At 49.4% G+C, this 26,820-nt stretch overlaps 1 protein-coding gene and 1 pseudogene across 1 annotated transcript; both read left to right on the forward strand.

Moving 5' to 3' along the window:
* Nucleotides 1–4,055: 4,055 nt before the first annotated feature.
* Nucleotides 4,056–8,927, forward strand: LOC132583519 (olfactory receptor 12D1-like; annotated as a pseudogene).
* Nucleotides 8,928–24,582: 15,655 nt separating this feature from the next.
* Nucleotides 24,583–25,521, forward strand: LOC132584349 (olfactory receptor 12D1-like). The gene has a single exon (XM_060256214.1). The coding sequence runs from the start codon at nt 24,583–24,585 to the stop codon at nt 25,519–25,521; it is 939 nt and encodes a 312-aa protein (XP_060112197.1).
* Nucleotides 25,522–26,820: the final 1,299 nt, after the last annotated feature.

A 26,820-nucleotide genomic window follows, 5' to 3' on the forward strand; every position in this document is an offset into this window, starting at 1 on the left:
GTGCCTCCTCATAAGCTGACCCACAAACAAGAGCCCAAGAGGCATGAAGCCCCCTGAGGATAGATGGCGAGATAGGTTGCCTACCATCAACCCGGGGTCCAGATTCACGGGACCAACCTTCCAGCATTTTTTGTATGCAAAAATCCTTAGTCGCATCGCCATGCCCTCTGGCGTTGCTCGTAAAAGCCAGTGCCGCCAGCTGGCCCCGAATAGATTTCACTGAAAGACCCCTTTGCTTCTGATGCACACAAAACTGTAACAACTGCTCAACAGGAATGGGCCACACCTCAGGTAATCCTGCCCCCTTTCTGAAAACCAAAAACTGGCTAGCCGCCCGGTCATACGACCTTTGAGTGCTGGGCGCTATGGCAAGATGGATTGCCCGGCTCACTTCTTCCCTCCAATCTGCCATAATTCCGCCGGGATGCGCTCGGGCAACAGGTCGGCCTCCGGGGCTAATTGACGGAAACGGTCCATCTGTTGGCGAGACAGAGCATCCGCCACCCATTACAAGTGCCAGGAATGTGCTTAGCCAAAAACAAGATATTCAGTTTTAAACAGCATAACGTAAACGCCCCAACAAGCCGCATGTCCGTGGGGGACTTGGATGTCAAACTGTTAACAACATGAACAACAGCCATGTTGTCGCACCAGAAGTGCACTGAGCAATTGGCCAAAGCCTCACCCCAAAGAAAAATGGCAATGACAATCGGAAAGAATTCAAGGAACGTAAAGTTCTGGCACAACTCGGAACCCAACCAATCCTGCGGCCATCGCTCAGCACACCAGTGCCCCCGGAAATAGACCCCGAAACCAATGGAACCGGTGGCATCTGAAACTATCTGTAACTCGGCCTCAAGCTGCATATCCGCACCCCAGAAAGAAATGCCGTTGAAGTCCTTTAAGAATGTTTCCCAGACCGCAAGGTCCTCTTGCATCTCCCTCGTAACACGGGTAAAATGATGCGGCAAGCGCAGGTTGGCCATTCCGTCGCAGAATTGCCTCAAAAAGGCCCTGCCCAGAGCCACTACCTTACAAGTGAAGTTCAAATGACCCACCAGCTGCTGTAGCTCCAATAAGGTGACCTTACGCTTAACCAACACCGCTCGGACCTGTGTTAACAGGCTAACTGGCTTGTCCTTGGGCAGCCTTGAAAACTGACGCACCGTATCCAACTCGATGCCCAAAAAGGTAAGAACCGTAGTTGGGCCCTCGGTTTTTTCCGCAGCCAACGGTACTCCCAATTCCTCAGTTAAATCCACGAAGGCCGTTAACAACGAAAGGCACTGCCCGGAACCCGCGGGGCCCACGAAAAGGAAATCATCTAAATACTGAGCCGTGTCCTGTATCCCCATTCTAAAATGCAATGCCCATTCCAAAAAAGTGCTAAAACGCTCAAACGCGGCGTAGGAAACTGAACACCCCATAGGCAGTGCCCTATCAACATAATAACTCCCTTCGAAAGCACAACCTAACAATTCAAAGTCCCCGGGGTGAACTGGGAGAAGGCGAAAAGCCGATTTTATATCGCACTTCGCCAACTCAGCACCCCTCCCACACCGGCGAACTATCTGTACTGGTCAAAAGAAGTAAATTTCACCGAACAAAGCTCAGCCGGGATTGCATCATTCACAGATCGACCCCTGGGATAAGAAAGATGGTGAATTAACCGATATTCACCTGCTGCCTTCTTAGGAACCACTCCCAAGGGGGATACCCTCAAGTTCGGTAGAGGGGGGGACTTAAACGGGCCTAATACCCTACCTTCAACACACTCTTTTCTGATCTTCTCCCTCATGATGCGCTCAAAACCCTTAACCGAACGCAAATTAGCGGAAAAGAACGGGGTCCGGGGACCTTGATATGGGATTCTGAAACCAAATAAGAACCCCTCGAACAGGTAATGCGCGTCGTTCGAATGAGGATAAACATGTAACAACTGCCTAAGAACCCTCAGCCGAATGGGGCTGGGACCCTTTTGAAGGGTGCTGCTGAGGCCCGCCGCCTGTCCGCTTATTAGGCCACCTTTGTTTGGACCTGGTACAGGCAGTGAAGGCGTGAGGGCCTCCACAAATCGGGAACTCGTGCTTATACTTACAGGCCTTCCTGGCGCACGAGCCTTGGGAGGTGAACTCCCAGCAAAGCAGCCGTGGCTGAACCGACTACCCCGCGGCTGCGCGGGCACCAGTAAAATTTGTTGTCAATGTCTTTTGAATCAAATGGCCGCTATCAGATCGCTTCCCTGCATTTGGTTTTGCGGGCGCCATAAGCTGCAGCCAAAGCTGCTGGTTAATCTGATTCCACTGGAGACAAGGATTAACTGCCACCCGCATACGGAACTGTTTGTCGTACTGGAGCCACGCCCCACCAGCAAAGTCATTATATGCCCTGTATATAATGTCGCAGTACTGGAACAACGGTGCTGCTCTCCATGGTTGGGCCCTAGCGATAACGCCCGCATAAATGAGGAAACCGGGCAGCCAATTTGCCCATGTTCTATCTACTTTCCAACGCTTGAGCTTCTCTGTCTTTTTCGTCAAGCTCGTCCTTTGATTTCTTTTCCAATTGCCTATACAGAAGGCTAAATACATCTACATATTCACCTTTAAGGATTTTCTCCCTAGTCGCGGCGGTAAGATGGTCGCCTAAGGGCATGGCAGGGTCCCCAAAAGGCAAAGCATGAAATTCCAATGCACTGTAAGGAACTGGTGGATGGGATGGGAACCCCCAGAAACCCACCTGCTGCGCAGCCCACGGTAAAGACGTGGACGGGGACTGCTGCCATCCCCAAGGTAACACACCCGTCGCCAGCCCCTGACCACCGGCCCCGAGGCCGGCTCCATAACCACTGCTCCCTGGGGCTAGACCCCAAGGTACCCAAGAACTTTCAGAAACTGGAGTCGAAGATGAAGTACCAGCCTGTGACAGGAAACCCGGGGCTGCCTGCTGCCCCATAAGTGGCACCGCCCCCAAATAGTTGGCCCCTACCGCCTGGGTTCCTCCCACCGGCCTGGAACCCGATGCTACATTGGGCCCCCAAGGGCCCCATGGCCATGCCACTCCCTGCTGCGGTGCAGGTAACTTACCTTCGCTCACCGGCGGCACCACCACCACAGCCTCGGGTTCCTCCCTCTGTTCGTCCTCTAGCGGCACTCCCTCGTTCGTCACACCACTGTTTCCTTCTGCTCCCTGCAACACAGAAAGCCGGGCCAGCACCTCCTTCTGAAAGGAGATGGTGGCTGCCCTACCTGACCCTAAAAGATTTGTGACCCTCCTAGAAGGGCCAGCCACTCCCCTTGCCTCCTCCAAGGCTGCCAATTGGTCCATAATGGCTTGCCTGGTTTGGGCCTCCTCCCCTTCCTCAGGCGGGGGAAGTTCTGGGGGCGGTGTTTTTGAAGGTCGCTTTGCGGGCTGCTTGCCCTTTTTGTTGCCTTGGCCCTTCTTAGGCCCCATTTTTTTATATACTATACGCCTTATGAGCCCCACCCTGGGCGGATCAGTAAGGTATGCATGTGGGTTTTACGGGGGGGGGGGGGGTACCACAAAGCGCCACCCTCCACTAACCTTTCAATAAGGGCACCTACACCAGCCAAGGCTAAGTCCAGGCCTCTGTCTCAACCCCCCACGACCCCTTCAACAGGCTCGCCGGCCTGCCCCCTTCTATCTGGCCTGACAAAGGTCCTAAGGAACAGTAATGGGGTGGGTGTGGGGTTTGATGCCTAAATGAAATAAAAAATGCTCCTCAGGGACCCACACTGCCTCCCCGCCGCAACCGCCGCGGCCTTCGTGGGGTGTCTTCCTCCACCCACAACCCTTCCCTACACGGCCCGCCAGCCTGCCCCTTTCAATCTGGCATGCCCAAGGCCTTAAGGAGCCAGGAGGGGAGGGGGGAGAGAAGGGCTGAATCAGTCGAAAGGCCCAGAAAGTCCTCGCGGCCTCACAAAACACAACCTCCAAGGCCCGTCCTCGTGGCCGGCTACACAAACCGCCTGCGCCCAAAAAGACGCCTGCAGCCGCCCCAGCTGCAAATACAGCCTCACAAAGCTTCTCTCACAATGACGCCCGGGCTGCCGACGGCCGAAAGCCGTAATGCGTCCTCAAAGCCGATGCCGACGACGCCTCCCGGCTCAGAGGTTCCCGTGACGCTTCGCTCTCCCAGGCCCGCAGTCAGCTCCGGTAAGGTGCGACTGACCAGGCCGAGAGCAAAATCAAACTGTGTATGAGGGGGTGGGAGTGGCCTCTTAAGGCCGCTCCTTGCCCCCTCCCCCATGGGACAAGACCATTGCCTCGCATCCACGCGGGGAGGCAATGGGCGGCCCCCAGCCTCAGCGGTCGATGGACCGCCCGGCTGGGAAGGGGCCGAATTCTGACTGTAGCTATAGCTGAGCCTCGACTCCATACTGTCGGTGCGGGAGTTAGCAGAGTGAGCTTGGTGACCTGCCCGACACAGGGCTCCAGGAAAGAAATCAGCCAGACACCTGCAACTAGTGCCAAAATAGTGTATTTACAGAAATATACAATAAGTGCTCACTAGTGCAGTCCAATATCTTACTCCAACAGACAAAGTGCTCCGCCTACACACCAACTCTCAGAGAGAGCTGTGTGGTCCACACACAGTCTTCTTATAGTTCTACCAGCCAATCCTGGCTGGGCACTGTCATGCTGACTCAGCAGGTTTCTTCTCTTGGCTTCTGCCGGCCTGCTGATAAGGTCATTGTGACCTAGCATGCCTGCTAGATCACCAGCTGTCAAAGCATAGCTGTCAGACTGGGTTTACATAGATTCATTACACCAACACACCTCCTAATCTATTGAACCCAGTACACCCAACCACTGTACACAGTTTTCATGTTCACTTGCAGTCAGTAACATACATTTCATATTTACACATTTGTAATTACCAGTCCAGGCACTCGTCTTGGTGATAAAAAATATCATCACTGTCCTGGTCAGCCAGCTCCTTCTGGCGTTTGGCTTCAGCCTCCCTGTTCTTTGCCTCGCACTCTGCCACCCAGGCCTTCCACTTCTTAGCCTTTTCTTTCAGCATTCCTCCAAACCCAGGTGGGTCTGGTTTAACTGTCAGAGTGACATAGGGCACCTTATACCTGGCAGGAGGTTTGCCTTTTGTGGTTCTAGCAGACACCCATGGCTCTGTGCTAGGACCGGCCTTATCTTCTTCAGGCTGATCTGTTCCCACCTCCTGGGCTGGTTGTTCTGCCCCTGTGGTTAGAGGTTGCACCTCCTGACTTTCACACTCCACCTCCTGACCCTCTATCTCAGGCTCTGAACCACCTTGGAGCTCACGTTTCTCTGAGCCTCTGCTTGCCAGTTCCCGGTCGGGAGAATGTTCCTGCTTAATTACCTCTGGCAGGACTCCAGCACCGTTATCAGTTGCTGGCAGCAGTACAAATTGTTTCTTCGGGGAGTGTAATCTTGCCCAGCTGGACTCCTCATTAAACTGGGCAGTTTCACTAAGGATTATTTTCTTTCTCTTATCGCAGAAGCGATAACACCTGGCTTCTGGCTTGTAGCCCAGAAAAGTCAGGCTCTCTGCCCGGACATCCCCCTCCCTGCTGCTCTCGGAGGGGACGCCAACCCGAGCCTGTGTCCCAAAGACTCTCAAAAATTTTAAATCTGGACACTTGTTATACAGCTTCCTATAGGGCAAATCATTTACAGGTTTACACCAAACACGATTATGCACAAACACAGCACAGTACATAGCCTCAGCCCAATTGCAAATTGGCAACCTTGCATCTTCAAGCATGCTGTACATTATCGTTTGCAACACAGCTCCTGTGCGCTCTGCTAGCCCATATTCTTTCCCATTTTCTTGGGGCGTGGCTGGGTTCACTAAACGGTGGGCAATGCCCTTGTTCTCCAGCCAACATTTCAATTCATTTGATAAGAATTCCCCCCCTCTGTCGGTCTGAATAGCCAGGAGGTTTACACCTAATTGCCTCTCAACTGCTTTGACCCATTTTATGAATGTCTTGTACACTGCAGATTTCTGTACCATAGCAAAGACCCAAGAGTACCTCGTGTGGTCGTCTGTGGCCACTAAGCAGTACCTCCTCCCCGACAGACTTTTTGGCAATGGGCCAATCACGTCTAAGTGAACTAGCTCTAGGGCACGCTCACTTTCTCTCGTGCTCTCCTTAGAAACAGCGCATGCCCTGCTTTTGGTCTTCTTGCAGACCTGACAATTCAAGTAACATTTGCAAGGTTTCACTTTTAGACTAGGCACCAACTCCAGGGTTTTTTTCAACGCTCTAAACCCGCAGTGCCCCAGTCTCTGGTGAAGTAAATGTATACACTTATTGTGCACAGGCTCATTTGACACCTGTGCCACCTGGGCACATTCATTCTGGACCACATATATTTTACCTTCTCTTTTTCCAGTTACAAGCAACTTTCCCCCACCTCCCAGGATTTTACAGCAGGTCCTTTCAAACCTCACCCGGTATCCCTGGTCAATTAGCGTGCTAACACTTAGCAGGTTTGACTGTAGTGAGGGTACACATAACACATTTTGCAAAGTGCAATTTAACACAGGAAATTTCACATTGCCTGAGCAAGTAGCATTGGCAGTGGTCCCGTTAGCTAATCTAACATGCCTGTGTTCAGGAATGTCAATATTGTTCAACAACTCCTTCTTGCAGCAGAGATGGCTCGTTGCCCCAGAGTCTAAAATCCAGGCAGACCCTGTGCTCTCTACTGCAGACGTGACCAGCCGGGCTCCTTCCTCACACGGGCTGGTGGTCCTCCGCTCTCGCTGCCTCCATCCACACCGCTTCCCCCTCTCTGGGCAAGCTCGAAGCAGGTGCTGTGACGACCCACAGCCATAGCAGCGTCGGACTGCCATTGCAGTCGGCTCCTCTTTCTCAGCCTTTGGACGTTTGCCAGCAGCAAAAGCTGGCTCACTCTTGGCTGTCTTCCCGGACGAGCCGATAGCCGCACGCTCCTGGGCCGACACCCCCGGACAGCTCACTGCCGCAATCCTCTCTTGGAAATCAAGCAGGTGGGCACAGACGTACTCCATCGTCAGGGTCGCTACGTCCACTGTCTCCAGGGAAGTTATCAAGGGAGTAAACTCAGGCGGCAACGATGACAGTAAAATGTAAACGCGGTCATCGGGAGCTACAGTCTTGCCTCTGGCCTCAAGCTCAACGAAACAGTCCGTTAGCTTCTTGATGTGGTCTTTCACACACCCTCCAGCTGGCATAACGGTGCGAAACATTTTCCTAGTCAAGGCCATGAGGGAGCCAGCAGTGGTACTAACATGAACCCCACTGAGCGCGTCCCAGGCAGCCTTGGGAGTGTCCTTCCCATGCACATATACTAGCTGGTCATCTCCTATAGCCAGCACGATGTTTGCCAGTGCCTTATCGGCTAACACGGTCTGGGCAGGAGATAACGCTGCAGGGGGATTACTCACAAACAGCCATTGCCCTTCATGCTTGAGGTAGTGTTGCATTCTCAGGCTCCACACCGCGTAGTTGGCTGAGTTGAGCTTCTCAACGGGCACTGCAAGCTGCTGCTGAGCCATGATGCCAACTCCTCCACACAGCTGGCTGCCGTCGTCCCTCTGGCTCTCAAAATGAGATAGCTGGTGCTGCTTTGTCTTTCAACCGGCGTTCCTCGCCTCCGGCTCTTTCCAAACTCTCGGTCAGCTCAACTCTCACGGTGCTCCTCCGCGCAGCGGAACCGCCCTGGACCCATAACCCTGTCGGTGCGGGAGTTAGCAGAGTGAGCTTGGTGACCTGCCCGACACAGGGCTCCAGGAAAGAAATCAGCCAGACACCTGCAACTAGTGCCAAAATAGTGTATTTACAGATATATACAATAAGTGCTCACTAGTGCAGTCCAATATCTTATTCCAACAGACAAAGTGCTCCGCCCTACACACCAGCTCTCAGAGAGAGACCTGTGTGGTCCACACACAGTCTTCTTATAGTTCTACCAGCCAATCCTGGCTGGGCACTGTCATGCTGACTCAGCAGGTTTCTTCTCTTGGCTTCTGCCGGCTCAAACCGGCCTGCTGATAAGGTCATTGTGACCTAGCATGCCTGCTAGATCACCAGCTGTCAAAGCATAGCTGTCAGACTGGGTTTACATAGATTCATTACACCAACACATACCCCCATGTATTTTTTTCTGGGCAATCTCTCCTGCCTAGACATGTGCTACTCCACTGTTACTGTGCCCAAAATGCTGAGTGGCTTCTTAACAGAACACCAAGCAATTTCTTTTATTGAATGTCTGGTTCAATTGCATTTTTTTTTACTTCCTGGGCAGTGGTGAAGGCATCCTTCTAGGGGTTATGGCCTTTGATCGCTACGTGGCTATCTGCAACCCTCTGCGCTACACAGTCATCATGAATAAATTGACTTGCCTTCTGTTAGCTGGGGCCACCTGGGTTGCTGGCTTTTTTCATGCCATGATGCATACTGTGGCAACCTCTCAGTTATGGTTCTGTGGCCCCAATCATGTTCAGCACTTCCTCTGTGATGTCAAACCTCTGTTAAAATTGGCCTGCAGTAACACCACCCTCAACCTCAGCCTCCTTAATATTGTTACTGGCTGCATTGCTATGAGTGGCTTCTTCCTCACTTTTCTCTCCTACTTGTACATCATATCCTTCCTCTTCTTCAAAGTCCAGTCCTGGAAGAGTCGCTGGAAAGCCTTCTCTACTTGTGCCTCCCACCTGACTGTTGTGGCTCTTTTTTATGTTCCAGTTCTTTCCAACTACTTGCTTGCATCTGTTGGGGAGTCTGCTAAAAGAGAGATGATCATCACTATATTGTACAGTGCAGTCACTCCAGTTTTGAATCCTCTGATCTATACATTGAGAAATCAAGAGGTAAAATCTGCTCTGAAAAAAATATTCAGCCAGAAACATTTGTTTGGAAGGATATGAATTTTTTTTCTCATCCTATCTCCACATTTCTATCATGCTGGTAACTGACCAGCACACATTCATTATCTAAAATAGGCATGTGTGATAACTGGTGGCCCTTGTTAAGTGATTTCTGAGCAAACTAAACTGGGCTGCAAACCATGATAATCAAAGTGAACAGGGTTATGCCTACCCCAATTTTGCTGGCCTTGATTTGCTCCCATATAAATTGGTTCCAAATTGTTGGGAATCCTGAAACATAGAGATAGTTTCATTGTGATATGATGTGAATAAGGTTTGTGGAGTTACTCCATTGACTGCAACCCTGTGAAAATGTATCTAAGACTATCCCTTAATGTTCTCACTCCCACATTATCTATATCTTTGTTAAAATCTAGCTGCCTTGATAGCCCAGCTTAACCTGAGCTCATCAGCGCTTGGAAGCTAAGCAAGGCTGGCTAAGTTAGTGCTGCTAAGAACACAGGAGTTGCTATACAAAAGAAGCAGGGTCGGATTAACAGGCCAAGTAGGCACTGGCCTATGGTCCCCCATGCCTTTATGGGCCACAGGATGGCTCCCCCCCTCCCCAGTTTTCACCCTCCTTGGAGCCCTCCCAGCCTGTACACACAGCCAGCAACTGAGCCATTCTTTTCCTGATTGCCTGGTGAGGCTGCTGCTAGCATCATTGCCAAGTTTGCCTCTCTCTGCCTCTCCCCTGAAGCTTTGTCAAAACGGCTTTTGAGAAGGTGCCTGCAGGCTTCAGTGCGGGCCACAGGCAGTGGGGTAGGCACTTCAACTCTAAGATAATTTGTGAGGGGGTCCCAAGATTTTGACTGCCTAGGGGACTTCACAGGGTTTAATCTGGCACTGAAAGGAAGACAATGGAAAACTACCTCTGCTTGTCTCTTGTTCTGAACACTGCATAGATGGGGTTGCCATGAGTTGGCTGCAACTAGGAACTCCCCCCCTCCCCGGAAAAAAAAAAATGAACCACAGTTTGAATCCAAAAAAGGCTGGCATATGGTTTGTTTCAAACTGGTTCATTTGGTCACACAATGCTGGAACTGGAAAATGAACTTGATGGTTTGTTTGGTTCATGTTTGTGGTTTGTTTTTCCAGATAGCTTGGTGCTGATTCAATCAATTCCTGGGCAATGCTGGGGATGGACTTCTGGAAGCTCTAGAAAGCAGACACAGGTGCTCCGGGAAACCTCAGCTTCAGCTCTCACAACATAGCACCCATAGCAGTTGTCCATAGCTTGATTGGCAGCTCTGGGAGCCAATCACAGAGCTACCATTCTGCTCTATGGGAACTGACACCCTGACTCTACTGCTTCCACTTTGTAGCATGAAGAGAGGAGAACTAGTTGTTGTGAGAGCTGAAGCTGAGGATTCCTGGAGCACCTGTGTCTGCTTTGGCAGGGAGGGTGGGATATAAATCAAATAAACATAAACACCTGCTTTGGAGGACTACAACATAGACATTCCAAATGTTATAGTCACCAAATTTGGAGGGTGGGTGGAGGAGATTCTGCTGAAGACCTCTGATGAGATTGGCATCTCTAACTTGTGAGGGGGCTGTTCTATGCCTCCTGAACTAAATAAACCATGAACCAGTTTGGAAAATCAAATAAACTGCAAATCAACATGAACTACCAATTCAGGCAATCAAATGAACCACAAACCAACATGAAACACCGTTTTCCCAGTTCCCATCTCTAGTTACAACTAGACAACACATTTTTATTGTTGTTCAAATCAATCAAGTAAAAATAGTAAACATTTTGGGGAGATGAGTGCATGCCTGAAATCCATTGCCAGGAGCCAAGGCATTTCCTGATAGATTTCTGTTGCCTTATATGAGATAAACTTGGTTTCATTAACAGTTATGGCAGCTTATTTGGCAGGATACTCACAATGAACCTCATGATGTACAGGAGACACATGAAGAAAGAACGGAATAACATGTAATTGATCATTCACAAAATTCCATTATGATCTATCCTACTAAAGAGTCCCTAATAAAGTCTGGGTATGGAGTAGGAGATGTTCCCATTCACACATGGCAATATGCATAAAGGAAAAGATAACCAGAAAAGTTATATAGTGCTCAGTCATGTCCACATGCTCTCTCATGACATTGTGGCTAATGGCAGAAGTACAGGGATAACTCTTAGAAGAGACAGCGATCAAGAAAACTACATTGTCTATGTTTGAGAAATTTGATCTCATTTCTAAGTTTCCTAGGATCTCAGAAGCAGAGGAAATCTAAGAGATTTCATTTTTTAAAAAAAATTAACATTAATTATGCCATAGAAGTTTTGGCCACCAAAACTGTTGTCTCAGGAATGGCTAGAGCAAAGGAAGCTGGAAAAGTCCCTCATAGTTTCTCCAAAGAGAATTTGGCTCCTCCCTGGCCGCTCCATAATAGTGGCTATAGGCCAAAGGGCTGTCTTTTGCTACCCCGGAGGATCGGGAGGCTAGACTGGCTTCCTGGGCATCCGGGGAACTAGTGGGGTGGAACACAGGGGCTATATTAGCCCCGGCCCTGCCCAAAGCCATGCAGTTGTTTTTTGGTTCCCCCTAAATTGGCTCCTTTTGTATGCTCGAGGCCTAAGTTTGGGGAGGTGAAGTTTTGGCCTAGCTGACCTGGCATCAGCCACATCACTGTGGCTCATGCCGGGGGCAGGGTGGCTCGCCCATCACTGGACAAGGAAGGGTCATGGGACAACCCTGGGAGTTTATCTAGCTTCAGATAGCCCTTGCTGTGCTAGTTACATTATAGTTATGTTTAATAAGGTGGCCCATTTTACCCAACATACAGTGTCAGCCTCTTTATTCCGACTGGAGGGGCAAAGAAGGGCTGTGATTACTCTGGAGGCTTTGCATAGTTCAGGCACACCTCTAATTGTGATGATTAAAATTTTTGCTGACCAGACAGCACACCCTGAGGTGGTTTCCCTGTGCTCTCGGCAGATGGTCAGGCATCCACATGACTGCAGTGCTTCAGCCATAGACAGTGCTCTCCACTAATTTTTTTTTTAAAAAAAATGCAGGCAGGTGCAGCATTTTTTAAAAAAATGGCTGAAATGGATCTGCTGGACTCACCACCCAGCTTCAGTTTGCAACAGGGGGAGTTCAGATGCCCAGGAATGTGGAGTGGAAGCCAGAATATTGGACTTTCCCTAGTGTCTGACCACTCTGCTTCCATAGCAGGGCAAGGCAGGGTACCAATGACTAGGATGCAGAAGATGGATGTTGTCTTCTTTAAATCTGCAAAGGCACAGCAATAATATCACTGCAAACTGCTTGTGTGACCACAACCACGGTTTAGAAATAAATGAGATATTGTCAACTGAGCATCCCATTTCATCCATCTGATGAAGCAGATTTAAGCCTGCAAAATTTCTGATATGGTAAAACACAAAAGCTTTTAATTATACTTTAAGCCTGGCTGTCATGGACTAATTTCCAGCAGTGTCCCTAAAAACTATACTGTGAATATAGACTAGCTAGGAAACATTGGTGGCTTGGATCTAGTCAGCTTTTCCTCTCAATCTTACCTGATATTTCTCCTTATTACTACCTTTGCTACACATTACTTTTGTCGGGAAGGGTTGCAAATACAGTAGAAGACAGAAACAGGATACAGGATGACCTTGACAGGCAGGAAAACTGGGCTAAAACCAACAAAATGAATTTTAACAGGGATCAATGTAAAGTTCTGCATTTCGGCAGGAAAATTCAATGCATGGTTATAGGATGGAGGAGACTTGTCTTAGCAGTAATAATAATAAAAATTTAATATTTTTTTTTATTTATATCCCGCCCTCCCCGCCGAGGCAGGCTCAGGGCGGCTCACAGGACATGGTGCATACCATGATTACAATAAAATACAGTTTACAATAAAATACAGTTAAAATACAATTAAATTACAAATTCATAAATTGTTAAGTAAATAAATTAAAACCAGTATAAATTGAAGGTGCTATAGTTCAATACATATATATATAAAGATGGCTAGATGTCATTACCAGGATTCCACTTTAAAAGCAAGTTGGAAGAGGACGGTTTTATAAGCCCTGCGGAACTGATTGAGGTCCTGCAGGGCTCACACCTCCTCTGGCAGCTGATTCCACCATTGGGGAGCCATTATCGAGAAGGCCTGCTCCCTTGTTGTTTTAAGCTTGGCCTCCCTTGGTACAGGGATTTTTAGAAGATTTTGAGAACTAGATCTCAGTGCTCTCTGGGGAACATATGGAGAGAGGCGGTCCCTAAGGTAGGCAGGTCCTCGGCCATATAGGGCTTTAAAGGTAATAACCAGCACCTTGTAACAAACTCTGTACACAATTGGCAGCCAGTGCAGGTCCCGCAGCCTAGGCCGTACATGTTCCCACTGAGGTAGTCCCACTAACAGCCTGGCTGCTGCATTCTGCACTACTGCAGTTTCCGAGTTCGGTACAGGGGCAGCCCCATGTAGAGGGCATTACAATAGTCCAACCTCGAGGTGACCGTTGCATGGATCACTGTTGCCAGGTCACTATGTTCCAGGAAGGGGGCCAACTGCCTCGCCCTCCTAAGATGGAAAAAGGCGGATTTAGCAGTGGCTGCTATCTCGGCCTCCATTGTCAAGGAAGGCTCCAGTAGCACTCCCAAGCTCCTGACCCTGCGCACTGGTATCAGTGACGCACCGTCAAAGGCTGGTAGGGAGATCTCCTCTCCCAGCCCGCCGTGACCTACGCAAAGGACCTCTGTCTTCGCTGGATTCAGCTTTAGCCCACTCAGCCTAAGCCAACCTGCCACGGCTTGCAACGCACGATCCAGGTTTATAGGGACATCATCAGTCCGGTCGCCCATCAATAGATAGAGCTGGGTGTCATCACCGTACTGATGGCAACCCAGCCCATGCTTCTGGGCAATCTGGGCAATGGGGCGCATGTAGATGTTAAACAACATCGGGGAGAGAACTGCCCCCTGAGGCACCCCACAATTAAGCAGGTGTCTCTGGGACAGCTCTCCTCCAATCGCCACCCTTTGTCCCTGACGCTCAAGGAAGGAGGAAAGCCACTGTAAGGCTAGCCCCCGAATTCCTGTGTCGGCGAGGCGGCGGGTCAGCAGCCAATGGTTGACCATATCGAACGCAGCCGATAGGTCTAACAACAGCAGTACCACTGAGCCGCCTCAATCCAGATGTCGCCGGAGGTCATCCATGAGGGCGACCAACATTGTCTCCATCCCATGGCCCGGGCAGAAGCCGGACTGGTATGGATCTAAGGTGGAAGCATCATCCAGGAAACCCTGTAACTGCAACGCCACAGCCCTCTCTATAATTTTGCCCCAAAAGGGCAAATTTGAGACCGGCCGGTAGTGTGCCAATTTGACAGGATCTGATATAACCTTTTTCAGGAGAGGGCGGACCACTGCCTCTTTCAGGGATGTTGGAAAAGAGCCCTCCGAAACAGATCTATTTATGATGTCCTGTATAAGACATCTTAGCTCTTCCTGGCAAGCCTTAATTAGCCAGGAGGGGCATGGGTCCAGATCAAAAGTAGTTGGGCGTGCAGTGACAAGGATTCTGTCGACTTCCTCCAAGCTGAGTGGATTGAAACAGTCCAGGATCAAACCAGAAGACACACACGGGGCCTCGAGTTCACTTATTGTATCCAATATGGCAGGGCAGTCGTGGCGGAGCGACTGGACCTTGTCTGCAAAAAATTTCGCAAAAGCCTCACAGCCTATCTCCAATTCCTTAACATTTGGCTTGCCTTTTGGCAATGTAGTAAAATTCTGAATTATCCTAAACAATTATGCCGGGCGTGAATTTGCAGATGCAATCTTAGCTGCAAAGTATGTTTTCTTTGTGGCCTTGACTGCCATCTCATAGGACCTCATAAACTCCCTATAAGATGTTCTGGTCACTTCGTCACGTGTACGCCACCTTTGCCTCTCTAGCCGTCTGAGACCTTGTTTCAGCTGGCGTAGCTCTGGGGTGTACCACGGAGCCAGCCTAATCCGAGGTCATAGAGGGTGTCGAGGTGCAATCTCATCAATGGCCCTAGAGAGCCGGCTATTCCAGGCCATTGAGAGAATCGCCAGAGGGCCAGGGATCCCGCAGAGCCGTTTGGAACCGTTCTGGGTCCATCTGGCTCCGTGGGCGAGCCATAATAAGCTTGTCGCCTAAACAGATTTGGGGTGGCATATCTACACAAGCCCTAAGGGCGAGGTGGTCTGACCATGGCATCGCTTCGGCAGTTATATCGTCCACCGTAACCCCGGCTGCAAAGATCAAGTCTAACATGTGCCTGGCCTGGTGAGTGGGGGCTATGACAAATTGAGAGAGTCCTAGCATCACCATGGATGACACTAGGTCTGTCGCCTGACTAGAGGTCACGTCATCAGCATGGACGTTGAAGTCACCCAGGATTACCAGCCTTGGATGCTCCAACGCCCAGCCTGTCGCCGCCTCAAGTAGGGACGGTAAGGCGCTGGCTGGTGCAGTAGGAGTACGGTACACCAGCCAGATTGCCAACCCCTCAGTAGTATGTGTGAAAAGGATCTAGGGGTCTTAGTGGATCAAATGCTGAACATGAGTCAACAGTGTGATGTGGTGGCTAAAAAGGCAAACACAATTTTGAGCTGTATCAACAGAAGTATAGCGTCCAGATCACGTGAAGTGATGGTATCACTTTACTCTGCTCTGGTAAGACCTCACTTGGAGTACTGTGTTCAGTTTTGGGCACCACATTTTAAGAAGGATATAAACAAGCTGGTCCAGAGGAGGGCGACAAAGAAGGGAAGGAAGAGGCAGCAGGGCAGCTACTTTGACAAGCTACACCTCTTAAAGAAAGCATTTGCTATCTGCTGTTGACCCCCTGTAGGATTAGCTAATAATAGCTTGGTAATGAATAATTTGAACTGACCATCATTAGCATGATGGTGGGATTCAGCCTGGGAAGGAGAGATCTTGGTGCTGAGCAGTATCTTTTCAAACCTGATAATGGCTTCTCTAGTGGGAGAATGGAGTTTGGCACCTTATAGCGCATTGTATGCTGGCAAGGATAAGCAAGCCCTCTGGTTAAGTTTGGAGCCAAGGTGGATGTCAGGCTCTGTTCATCTATGATACTAATAAAAGCTGTTACTAATCATATTCACTACTGCATAGAAATGCCTACTAACATAGAAGCCGGGGTAGCAAAGAGGGAGGGGGGAAGAGTAGAGAACTTCCCAGGAATATCAAAGGTTGCCAAGATCTCCTTGAAGTAGACAGTATGTGCCAGATTCTCACCCCCTCTCCGGAGGCCCCAAGGACATTGCCTCCGGGAAATGTAACCACCAACTGAAGAGATAAGGGGGGGGGGGGAAGCATTGGGAAAAGTCTCACATGCAAAGCAGCCTTTTGTTGCCCCCCAAGTCGGAATAAAGAGACGGACACAATTAGATTGGTGAAACTATGGGCCACTTTTATTAAAATAACCAGCAACGGCAAGGGCAACTGAACTGCGGCCAGGTCAGGGCCAGGGGTCTCCTCAGACCACTCCCCTGCCTTTTTCAGCGGGTGAGAGACCCGGCCCCCCAGCCGGAGCTGTGAGCCACAGCTCCTATTAGGCAGGCCCAGCAAGGAGGCTCGCACCGGAGGGCCCAAACACCAGACGCGAGTCTCAGTGAAAGGCACCCATCCAATCGAGTCTCCAGGACAGTCTGCATTCACATACCTCGGTCCACACTAAAGGTTGATCCTGCCAGACCCCTAACTCCCCAAAAGGGGGAGGCTAACCGGTCCTCCCCAGGCCGCATGGTGCCATAAACCCCGTAAAATGTGCCACAACTAAGGCCAAGTCTCTACTTAGGGCTTAGCACCCACAGAAAGGCCCAAAGCCAACACAAGCCCTTGCCATAAATCCCTCAGGAAAAGCATATTACCCTTTTCTGAGAGATGCACACCATCCCCTCTGTAGAGGTCGGGGCATTCCTTAGAAATATCTGGATGGGGCAAATAGTGGCCCAAACCACCCTCCGAAACCTTGAAAAATCTCCTTATTCGCTCTATAACGAGCCCTTTCTAATCCAGCTGGATTCCAAGCACTGCGCCACACCAAGCGCGGAATCATGGCCGACCAAACTATAATGGTACCAGGCCATCTGTTCCTTATGTACTTGAAATCATCTCAGGCCTGCAAGATCAAAGCCTTGCCTTTAGTAAGTATGTAAGTAAGTAAAATTTTATTTGTATCCCGCCCTCCCCCGCTGAAGCAGGCTCAGGGCGGCTAACAACATTTAAAAGTGAACAATACAATAATAAGACATTAAAATCACATTAAAACCAATCAATAATTAATTAAAACATTTCTAAATCTAATACTATTAAGTCTGGCAGTAAACATTATTGTTTGACGCTATGTCTGTCAGATGGCGTAGTGGTGGTGGATCCCTAGACCAGACCATTTTGGTGTTTCCTTTGTTGTGCACCCATAATTCAGTCATTGACAAACGCCTGTTTAAAGAGGGTAGTCTTGCAGGCCCTGCGGAACTGGTCTAAGTTCCGTAGGGCCCATACTTCCTCTGGGAGCTGATTCCAGAGGTGTGGGGCCATGGCGGAAAAGGCCCGAGTGCGGGTGTTTTGAAGTTTAACTTCTTTTGGCCCAGGGATAGTCAGTCTGTTTTTTCCTACTGACCTCAGTGCTCTCTGGGGCTCATATGGGGAGAGACGGTTCCTCAGGTAAGTCGGTCCTTGGCCATATAGGGCTTTAAAGGTAATGACCAGCACTTTGTACTGGATCCGGTATACAATCGGCAGCCAGTGCAGTCCGCGCAGCCCCTGCCGTATATGCTCCCATCTTGGGAGACCAAGTAGCAGCCTGGCCGCCGCATTCTGCACTAGCTGTAACTTCCGGGTCCGGCACAGAGGCAGCCCCATGTAGAGAGCGTTACAGTAGTCCAGTCTTGAGGTGACCATCGCATGGATCACCATTGCTAGGTCCTGACGCTCTAGGAAAGGAGCCAACTGCCTCGCCCGCCTCAGATGGAAAAATGCTGACTTGGCAGTGGCTGTTATCTGGGCCTCCATTGATAGTGAAGGCTATCACTAATCAGCCCGAGATCATTCCCTCCCAGGTGAACAATTAATACTTGCGGAGGAGGGCCCAAACACCCATGAAATAAGAAAAGGGGGGGGACAAGCCAGGCCACTGAAGACCCCTGCTCCCCCGCCATTCAACCGTAACATATTTGCTGAGCCCCAGCTGAGAGCCAACAGCAGTTCTCCGAGCTTGACTGTGCCCGCAGATGAGAACTCTGCTCCTCCGGCCAGGAACAACAGCATCTAAAAGGAAAAACATACAAGTTATAAAACCCAAACTTAAACTACCCCCCCCCCCCCCGCTCCTAATAACAACTCCCAGTGGAGCAAAGGGGCAAACAGCACTTTTGTAAGCCTGAGATCGCCAACGGCCAAGGCTGAATGGACGAAGTAGGATAACCCAGGGCAGCAGCCGTAGAGGCCGCACCGATTCTAAGAAATGGATACAAAACCTCACTCCAAATAACCCCGAAATTGATGTCTTGCCAGAGGGCCACCCTCAAAATGGCAGAACAACAACCTTTCGCAACCTCAGAGCTACCTTACCCCCTGATAACTTAACATCCCTACCTGAAACTAAAACTTTTAACAAATATAAACTGTCCCCCTTATGTGGGTACCTGCGAAGGCATTCCTCAAGAGGACCCACCTTCATCGGGCTGAGGCCCTTCTCCAGATTGAGAAGGGCCCCTCCCCTAATCCTTTCTGACCCTTGCGTGCCAGACTCTCGGGCAGTTGTTGAAAGAGTGTGGGCCGGCGCACAGGGGGCATTCGTGCTTGAACTGGCAAGCTTTAGGACTGCACGCCCCCTGGGCCCCAAACTCCCAGCAGAGCAAGCGGTGCTGAACTGCCTGCCCTGCAGCGCTGCGGGAGGATACTGAAGCACTGGAAGGAGAAGAGGAATCCTTGGTTACAAGGTGACCACTGTCGGATCAATCCCCCAAATTGGGCCAAGCAGGTGACATCGCCTGCAGCCACAACTGCTGGTGAATCTGATCCCAAGGGAGTGAAGGGTACAAAGCGGCCCTCATCCTGAACTCCTGGTCATATTGGATCCAGGCCGGGCCGCTGAACATCGTATACCCCTTGTATATGATGTCCATATACTGAATCAACTCTGTGTCACACAGTGGCCAAAACACCCAAATGCCATCAAGAGGTCCAGCTCCTCCTTGTCCTTTTTCTCCAATTCCCTAAATAAGATTCCCTTTTAAGATTTTCTCCCTCGTGGCAGGCAGCAGGTGATCACCCAGCGGCAAAGCCACTTCCCCAAAAGCCATAGCACTAAAGGGGACCGCCCCGTACGGAGATGGGCAACCCCAGCCTCCAGGCCAAGCCGCTGCTGACCCCTGCTGCCCCACCCCGGGCCAATTACCAAACGGACCGAACTGACCCTGTGGCCATGTCCAGTTGCTCAGCTGCTCTAAACCTAGAACAGAAGGAGCCCCAGCACCGCCTAACGGAGCACCCGCCCCACTAGGACCAGCAGACCCCCAAGTCCCCCAAGGCCATACAGGCCCAGAATGAGGCAAAGAGCCGTCCCCCGACTTACCAGAAGGTAAAGCAGGCACCAAAGCTGATCTGGTACCGCCCGCACCGGACAACAGGCCCACTCCAACATCAGAGCCAGCGGGCCCCACAGCTCCTCCAGCAGCAACCGCAGCAGATCTGCCCTCCAAAAGAGGTAAGCGGGTCATTATATCTGCCTGCAAAGCACGCTTAGACAACCGCCCCTTCTTGGGCAACTGAGAAGGTGGAAACCCCGATGCCTGCTCAAGTGCCCGCAGCCTCTGAAAAATGGCTGCATTAACTTCATCATCCCCTTCCTCTTCCGACGAAGGGGGAGCAGAGGCTTAGATGGAGGCTTAGGAGCCTTAGGGGCAGGCTGTTTCTCTTTTGACTTTCCACTGGCTGTGACAAGCATAATTGAACTCCAAACGGAGTTCTGGCCATCACATTTAAAGGGACGGCACCCCTTTTGAATGCCTTCCTTCCATATGAAATAATGAAGGATAGGGGCGCCTTTTTGGGGCTCATAGAATTGGACCCGCTGATCCAATCTTTTTGAAACTTGGGGGGTATTTTGGGGAGAGGCACTAGATGCTATACTGAAAATTTGGTGCCTCTACCCCAAAAAACAGCCCCCCCAGAGCCCCAGATACCCACGGATCAATTCTCCGTGATTTTCTATGGGAATAAATCTCCCTAGGGAATAATAGAGTTCCCACCAGACATTTCCCTCCCCTCCCCCCGCTTTCTGATGACCCTGAAGCGCGGGGAGGGTCTCCAAACTGGGGGATCCCCTGCCTCCACCTGGGGATTAGCAACCCTATATTTTCCAACCCAGACTGGGCAACTCTACCTCTGGGCTTGGCTTGCCGGAGTCAAACATTTTGCCCTTTCTGCTAGCAAGGCAATGGAGAGGCAATCACTACCCAATTATTTTTAGAGTGTTTTACACATGGCTGCAAATCACTGAGCAGGGAGTAAAACTGCAGCCACGATCCTTTCTCACCCCTCTCGTGGTGGCCGGCCAGCTCTCTTACCGTTTTGTAGATAATTCTCCCCAGGCCCTGTGAATTTATCTGCATGGTCACTCAGCAGAACTAACAGCAAATGAATTCCAATTTCCCCTCTGAAGAGAAGCTCTCGCCCTTAAAAATTATTGCATTTTGTAAAAGGCTTGTATCCACACCAAGCCAAAACCCTCAGAAGGCTTAAAAACACAATGAGGAAGGGGTGCAAAAAACAACTGCCAGTCCTGGGAGAGAGGGACACAGCAGTCCACACCACACAGGGCTCCGCCAGAACATCAACGGTGCCCGACCCGCACAATTCCATCGGCGGCGCAAGACAGACCGGTGCACCCCAAAGTCGCGCAGCATGCCGGGGTCTGTCGTCCCCACTGGCGCCCAAACCGCAGAGTGACAGGGGCCTGGTGGGACGAGGGAGAGGAGACCCTCCGCCGCTCTCCCCAGGCAGCCTGCAGCGGTGGCGGCAGCAGCGGCGGCCTGTGCCGCGGCCGCTCTCCTCAGGCAGCCCGTAGCACTGGTGGCGGCCGCTCTCCTTAGGCAGCCCGTAGTGGCGGCAGCAGTGGCCTGTGCCTGTGCCACGGCCGCTCTCTTCAGGTAGCCTGTAGTGGCGGCAGCAGTGATGGTGGCCGCTCTCCTCAGGCAGCCTGCAGCGGCGGCTGCTCTCCTTAGCCTGTAGTGGCGGCAGCGGCCGCTCTCCTCAGGCAGCCTGTAGCAGCGGTGGCGGCAGCGGCAGCAGCCACTCTCCTCAGGCAGCCTGCAGCGGCCTGTGCCTGTGCCTGTGCCAGCGGCACCGGCCGCTCTGGTGCCACCGTGGCAGCGGAGGGCACCGTGAGGGGGAAGCACCATCCCTCCCCCACTTCCAGATTTTTGGAGAGCGGGGGAGGAGGCTGCCAACCTGGAGGTCCCCCGCCAGGGCAGGAGGGTTGGGAAGCCTACCCAAGAGCAAGGGTGTGGGGAAGAAGAAGCAAGGCCAAATGGCCGCCAAACACCAGGGAAAAGTACAGCACTCAAAAAATGGCCGCCCCAAGCACAGGGTATGGGGAAGAAGAAGCAAAGCCAAAATGGCTGCCAAGCACCAGGGAAAAGTACAGCAACTCAACAATGGCCACCCAAAGCACCAGGAACGGGGGAGAAGCAGCAAGGCTAAAATGACCGCCAAGCCCCAGGGTAAAGTACAATTACAAGCACCCTCGAACCCATTGACCAATAGCCGCCTCTCAAAACGGCCACTGAGCCCGGCTGCTCACCACTCTCTTGGCCAAATGGCCGCCTAATCCCCTGACAGAATGAAGGGGGAGGGGGTCCAAAACTGGACTGCTATTTATAGAAGGCACTGCTACTAGGGCCCCTGCAAAGAAAGCCTCCCTCAGCCCAAAGGGCACCCTATAACCCCCCTGGGCACACAGTCAAACTTTAAAGAACAATGCTCCAGCGACGCGCTCCGCTCAGCTCCGCCGATCCACGCGACGATCCCCAGCCTCCCGGCCTACACAGCCCTCAAACACTAGGAGCGTGCAAACACGCTCCCAGCCCTTCCGAAAACGCCGAGAGGACTGCACGGCGTCAGACGGGGCTTCAGCAATAGCGCTGAGCCCCGCCCCCTAGAGACACGCTCAAAAGCGTGCCGAAAAAGTCCGCTCTCCCTCTAGGGGGGGCAAAATTCCCCCTCTAGCCACGCTGTGATGCAGCGGGCTCAAGGAGGGTCCATTTTGGGAATTAAGGGGTAGAAACCATTGCTTTGATGTAGAAGGTTAAATGCCAATAGTTCGAGCTGATCTCCATCAGTTCCAATACCTGCCATGCTGAAGTAACTCTGAAGTATCCAATAAATGCAACTTTGTTTCAAAATACCAAGTCTGCTTACTTGTGAGCTTCAATGACCCTACGCCTGACAGGTGGATTTGCCAAACAAAAGCAAAACAAAAGGCAGCTGTAGTTAGACTAGTCTGACTCAGCAATTTCTGAAGTGAAATTTTCCCCACAATTTCCCCATCCAGGAAAAAAAAAGTCTCTTCTTAATTTTCTATGTTGTGTTGTTAAAGATATGAGCAGGGCCCATCCCAAATTAGAAAAGTTAACAAATGTTGTGAGCACACTGTTTTCATTTGCAAACCCTCTTTTCTGAGATGGGTTCTTCCATATCAGGATGAAATTTCACTTGTGTAATGTAACAAAACTGGATGCCTCAGCATATCAATGATACAAAATGATATACATTAAAATGGTGCTTTATGTCCACCACATCAATTTTCTTTTGCCTGCTGTGTTGTCCATGAAGAATTTCTGATATGCAGTTGAGGGGAGGGGGGAGGAAATTCCTGGTAGCTAAGCTCTGCTCCTGTCATGGATCTCATAGGATATAAAACATAAGAAAACAAAAGAAATAGGATCTGTGGTGATGAAGATGGGTAGAACAATTACAACACACTCAACCAAAAAAGAGAAGCAGGAGGAGAGCTGCGTTTTATACCCCAATTTTTACCACGTGAAGGAGTGTTAGGGTGTCTTACAGTTGTGTTCCCTTTGAGAGTAGGTGGGACTGAGGGAGCTCTGAGACAACTGTGACTGACCCAAGGTCACCCAGCTGGCTGCACGTGAAGGAGTAGGGAATCAAACTCAGTTCTCCAGATTAGAGTCCACCTCTCTTAACCGCTGCACCACACTGGCTCCCAATTATATAAACAAGTAAGGGCTTATTTGTATATCCTGGTAAAAACTGGTCCATTCTAAACATATTTGTGGAGTATTTTTCATTGTAAATAATTTTAATAGTCATTTATCCTGAAATTTATTCAATCATTCATGTTTTCAAAACCAGAGGAACTCTCTTCTGGCTTTTTGTGTCCCAGGAGTCAAATCTCCTCTAAAAATAACTTATCTGCTTAATGAGAAGCTGATGCAGATAAACATGATAAATAAATGTTTTCCCATCATTCTAAACTCACCTTCTTTACCAGGAGCTGAAAATTTGCTTATACCACCTTCTTCTCAATTATATTTCAGATATAGGTCTAACATCTCATCAGAAAACAAAAAACATAACCTATCCAGGTATGTTCCATGGAGCAAATAGTTTCCTTTGGATAATTCTTTTGTAGGCCATTGAACAATGATTAGTGCTGAGCAGGGGTCATTTTGTAGAAAAAAGAGGTGTCAGAGTTCATTAGCACAACTTATTTGCATAACTCATTTGCATGAGCCACATACCCCTGACATCACCAGAAGATGTGCTAAATTATATCAGCTCAGCATCTACCTTAAGATGCTTCTTGAATTATAATTGTCATAGTAAAACCTTACTACCATTATATTTTTTTAAGAATTACTTTCTCCTATGCAGCCACAGTGGCATGATAAAGATTTCCATCTGTCTTCTTTATATGTTTTGGTTATTTTCCCATATTGTGTGTGTGTGTGTGTGCAAATATTAGAAAGTTTGTCAAATTTTACAATTCAGCAAAATTCTCCTGGGGGTTGAACAATGGAGCCCAGAAGTAAGTATTTGGCGGGCAGGGGCGTGAAAGAAAGAAAGATGTCGAGTCTTTTCGTATTGCACAGCCTGATATTTTCAGATCTCAAAACTAAGGGGGGTGGGGGTCAGCCCTGGTTCATACTTGAATGGGAGACCACCAAAAAAGCCCAGATGCACTTCGGTGAGAAGGGCGGGATATAAGTCCACTAAATAAATAAATAAATAAATAAATAAGATGCAGAGGCAGGCAATAGCAAAGTCCCCTGGAATGTCTCTTGCCTTGAAAACTCTACAGTGTTCCCATAAGTCAGCTGTGATTTGACAGCAATTTCCACTACCACACTGTGTAGAATTCAGGAATTCTATCAAGGGTTACAGGCCCACCATCTTGACTTATTTCCTAGTAATGCAATAATGTGCTTTCTAAATTTAATACACTGCATATGTGCTTTTACACAATACGTATTGGTAAAATAAAAGCCTCATAGGAGTCAGCTTTAAAGCTCCCTATCCATCACAACCATGCTCTTTTCTCACAGACCTTTCATTTTGTTATGGAACAACTGACCAGTTGTTGATTTTCATCTTCTATTTCCACAGCAATGGGAAACCAGACAGAGGTGCATGAGTTTGTTCTCACTGGACTAACAAAAGACCACCAAAAGCAACACATCCTCTTTATATTTTTTCTGCTGATCTACATAGCCAGCTTACTGGGGAATGGAGCCATTTTGGCTGTAGCAGTAGCAGAACCACGCCTCCACACCCCTATGTACTTTTTTTTAGGCAATCTCTCCTGGTTGGACATATGTAGTTGTACTGTTACTGTGCCCAAAATGCTGAGTGGATTCCTAATGGAGCCCCAGGCAATTTCTTTTATTGGATGCCTAACTCAACTGCACTTTTTCCACTTCCTGGGAAGCAGTGAAGGCATCCTTCTGGGTGTTATGGCATTTGATCGCTGTGTGGCTATCTGCAATCCTCTGCGTTACATGGTCATCATGAATAAATGGGCTTGCCTTCTGCTAGCTGGGGCCACCTGGGCTGCTGGTTTCTTTCATGCCCTTATGCACACAGTTCTGACTTCCCGTCTATGGTTCTGTGGCTCCAATCATGTCCAGCATTTCTTTTGTGACATCAAGCCCCTCCTAAAATTGGCCTGCAGTAGTACCACTGTCAACCTCAGTCTTCTTAATATTGTTACTGGTTCAATTGCTATGGGTGCTTTCTTCCTCACCCTTCTCTCCTACTTTTACATCATATCCTTCCTCTTCTTCAAAGTCCAATCTTGGCAAAACCGTTGGAAAGCCTTCTCGACTTGTGCTTCCCATCTAACTGTTGTGGCTCTCTTGTATGTTCCAGTTCTGTCTAACTACATGCTTGCATCTGGGGAATCAGCTGAAAGAGAGATGATCGTCACTATATTGTATAGCGCAATAACTCCAGTTCTGAATCCTATAATTTATACTCTTAGGAATCAAGAGGTAAAATCTGCTCTGAAAAAAATGTTGACCAGAAAAGAGATGTCTGGAAGGATATAAACTTATTATGTGTTTATTCGCTTTTCTCTATCCTTATGTCCATATGTCTTTCTGACTTCTTCTTAGCTGCAGTGGTTGCCTGTAAGACAGTTGAACTTGGATCTGTTCAAGATCTTTGAGTCAAATGAAAAGTTAAGAACTAAGAACTGTCTTCTCTCACCAACATTATAAAACATTATATGACCAAGAAGAACAACACAGAATGGGAATGCATAATTCCTTAAATTCATTAAGTTCCTTAGGGCAAATTAAGTAAGTCATAAAGTATACATGGAAAGGAAAGGTTCCCTGTGCAAGCACCAGTCATTTCCAACTCTGGGGTGACATTGCTTTCACAATGTTTTCACAGCAGACTTTTTATGGAGTGGTTCGCCATTGCCTCCCCCAGTCATCTACACTTTCCCACCAGCAAGCTGGGTACTCATTTTACCGACCTTGGAAGGATGGAAGGCTGAGTCAACCTCGAGCTAGCTACCTGAAAACCCAGCTACCGCCGGGGATCGAACTCAGGTCGTGAGCAGAGCTTAGGACTGCAGTACTGCAGCTTTAACACTCTGCGCCATGGGGTTCTTAATAAAGTATACATGACATGCATATATATGGTATTCTGTCAGTTGGGGATTCTACAATATGGAGAAAAATTCTGCTGGGGTTGCTGGTGGATACGTTGCCCTGCTGATTTCCATCACCATATAAGTTGGAGAGGTGACATTTTTTGTTTAAAAAGTGTATCCTATCTTCTGGTCTTTTAATGAGCCTTGGTGTTCAGATGAAGATTCCATAAAATGGTGTGCATTTTTGGAAGGAGGCTGCACCACATTCACTCAGTGCTATTGGACAAGATTAATTTCCAGTACCTACCACTAGGGTATTTTCATACAATCTTATGACGATCACTAGTTATAAGTGTCAGCGAAGGGTTAATTGAAGTTTCAAAATGACCAGACTTGTCTTTGTTGAAAAAACTAAGTTGCCTTTAGTTTTTTTGATAACTGCAATGTTACTCTAAGCATGGATGCATTGGAACTGATAACAATTGGTTCGAGCCGTTGGCATTTATGAATACACTTCAAAGGATTTGTGCTTTAAACTAATTCCCATAATAAAACTACAGACTGACCCTGCAAGTAACACTTTCACATGCCCGCTTATCTCTCACAGTTGTTGGTTACATCCCCCTCCTGGTGATGTTCTTGCACTGCTCAGGAGGCGCCTGGGAAGCTAGTTGCGCACTCTGCACTTCAAAGACCTTGTGGGCCTTTGATGCCCCTGAGACATTCATCCTCCCCCCCCCCCCTT

The sequence above is a fragment of the Heteronotia binoei genome, chromosome 15 (genome assembly GCF_032191835.1).
Source record: "Heteronotia binoei isolate CCM8104 ecotype False Entrance Well chromosome 15, APGP_CSIRO_Hbin_v1, whole genome shotgun sequence".
Lineage (NCBI taxonomy): Eukaryota > Metazoa > Chordata > Lepidosauria > Squamata > Gekkonidae > Heteronotia > Heteronotia binoei.

Coding starts and splice junctions, on each gene's coding strand:
- LOC132584349 (XM_060256214.1), top strand. CDS start 24,583: ATGGGAAACCAGACAGAGGTGCATGAGTTTGTTCTCACTGGACTAACA.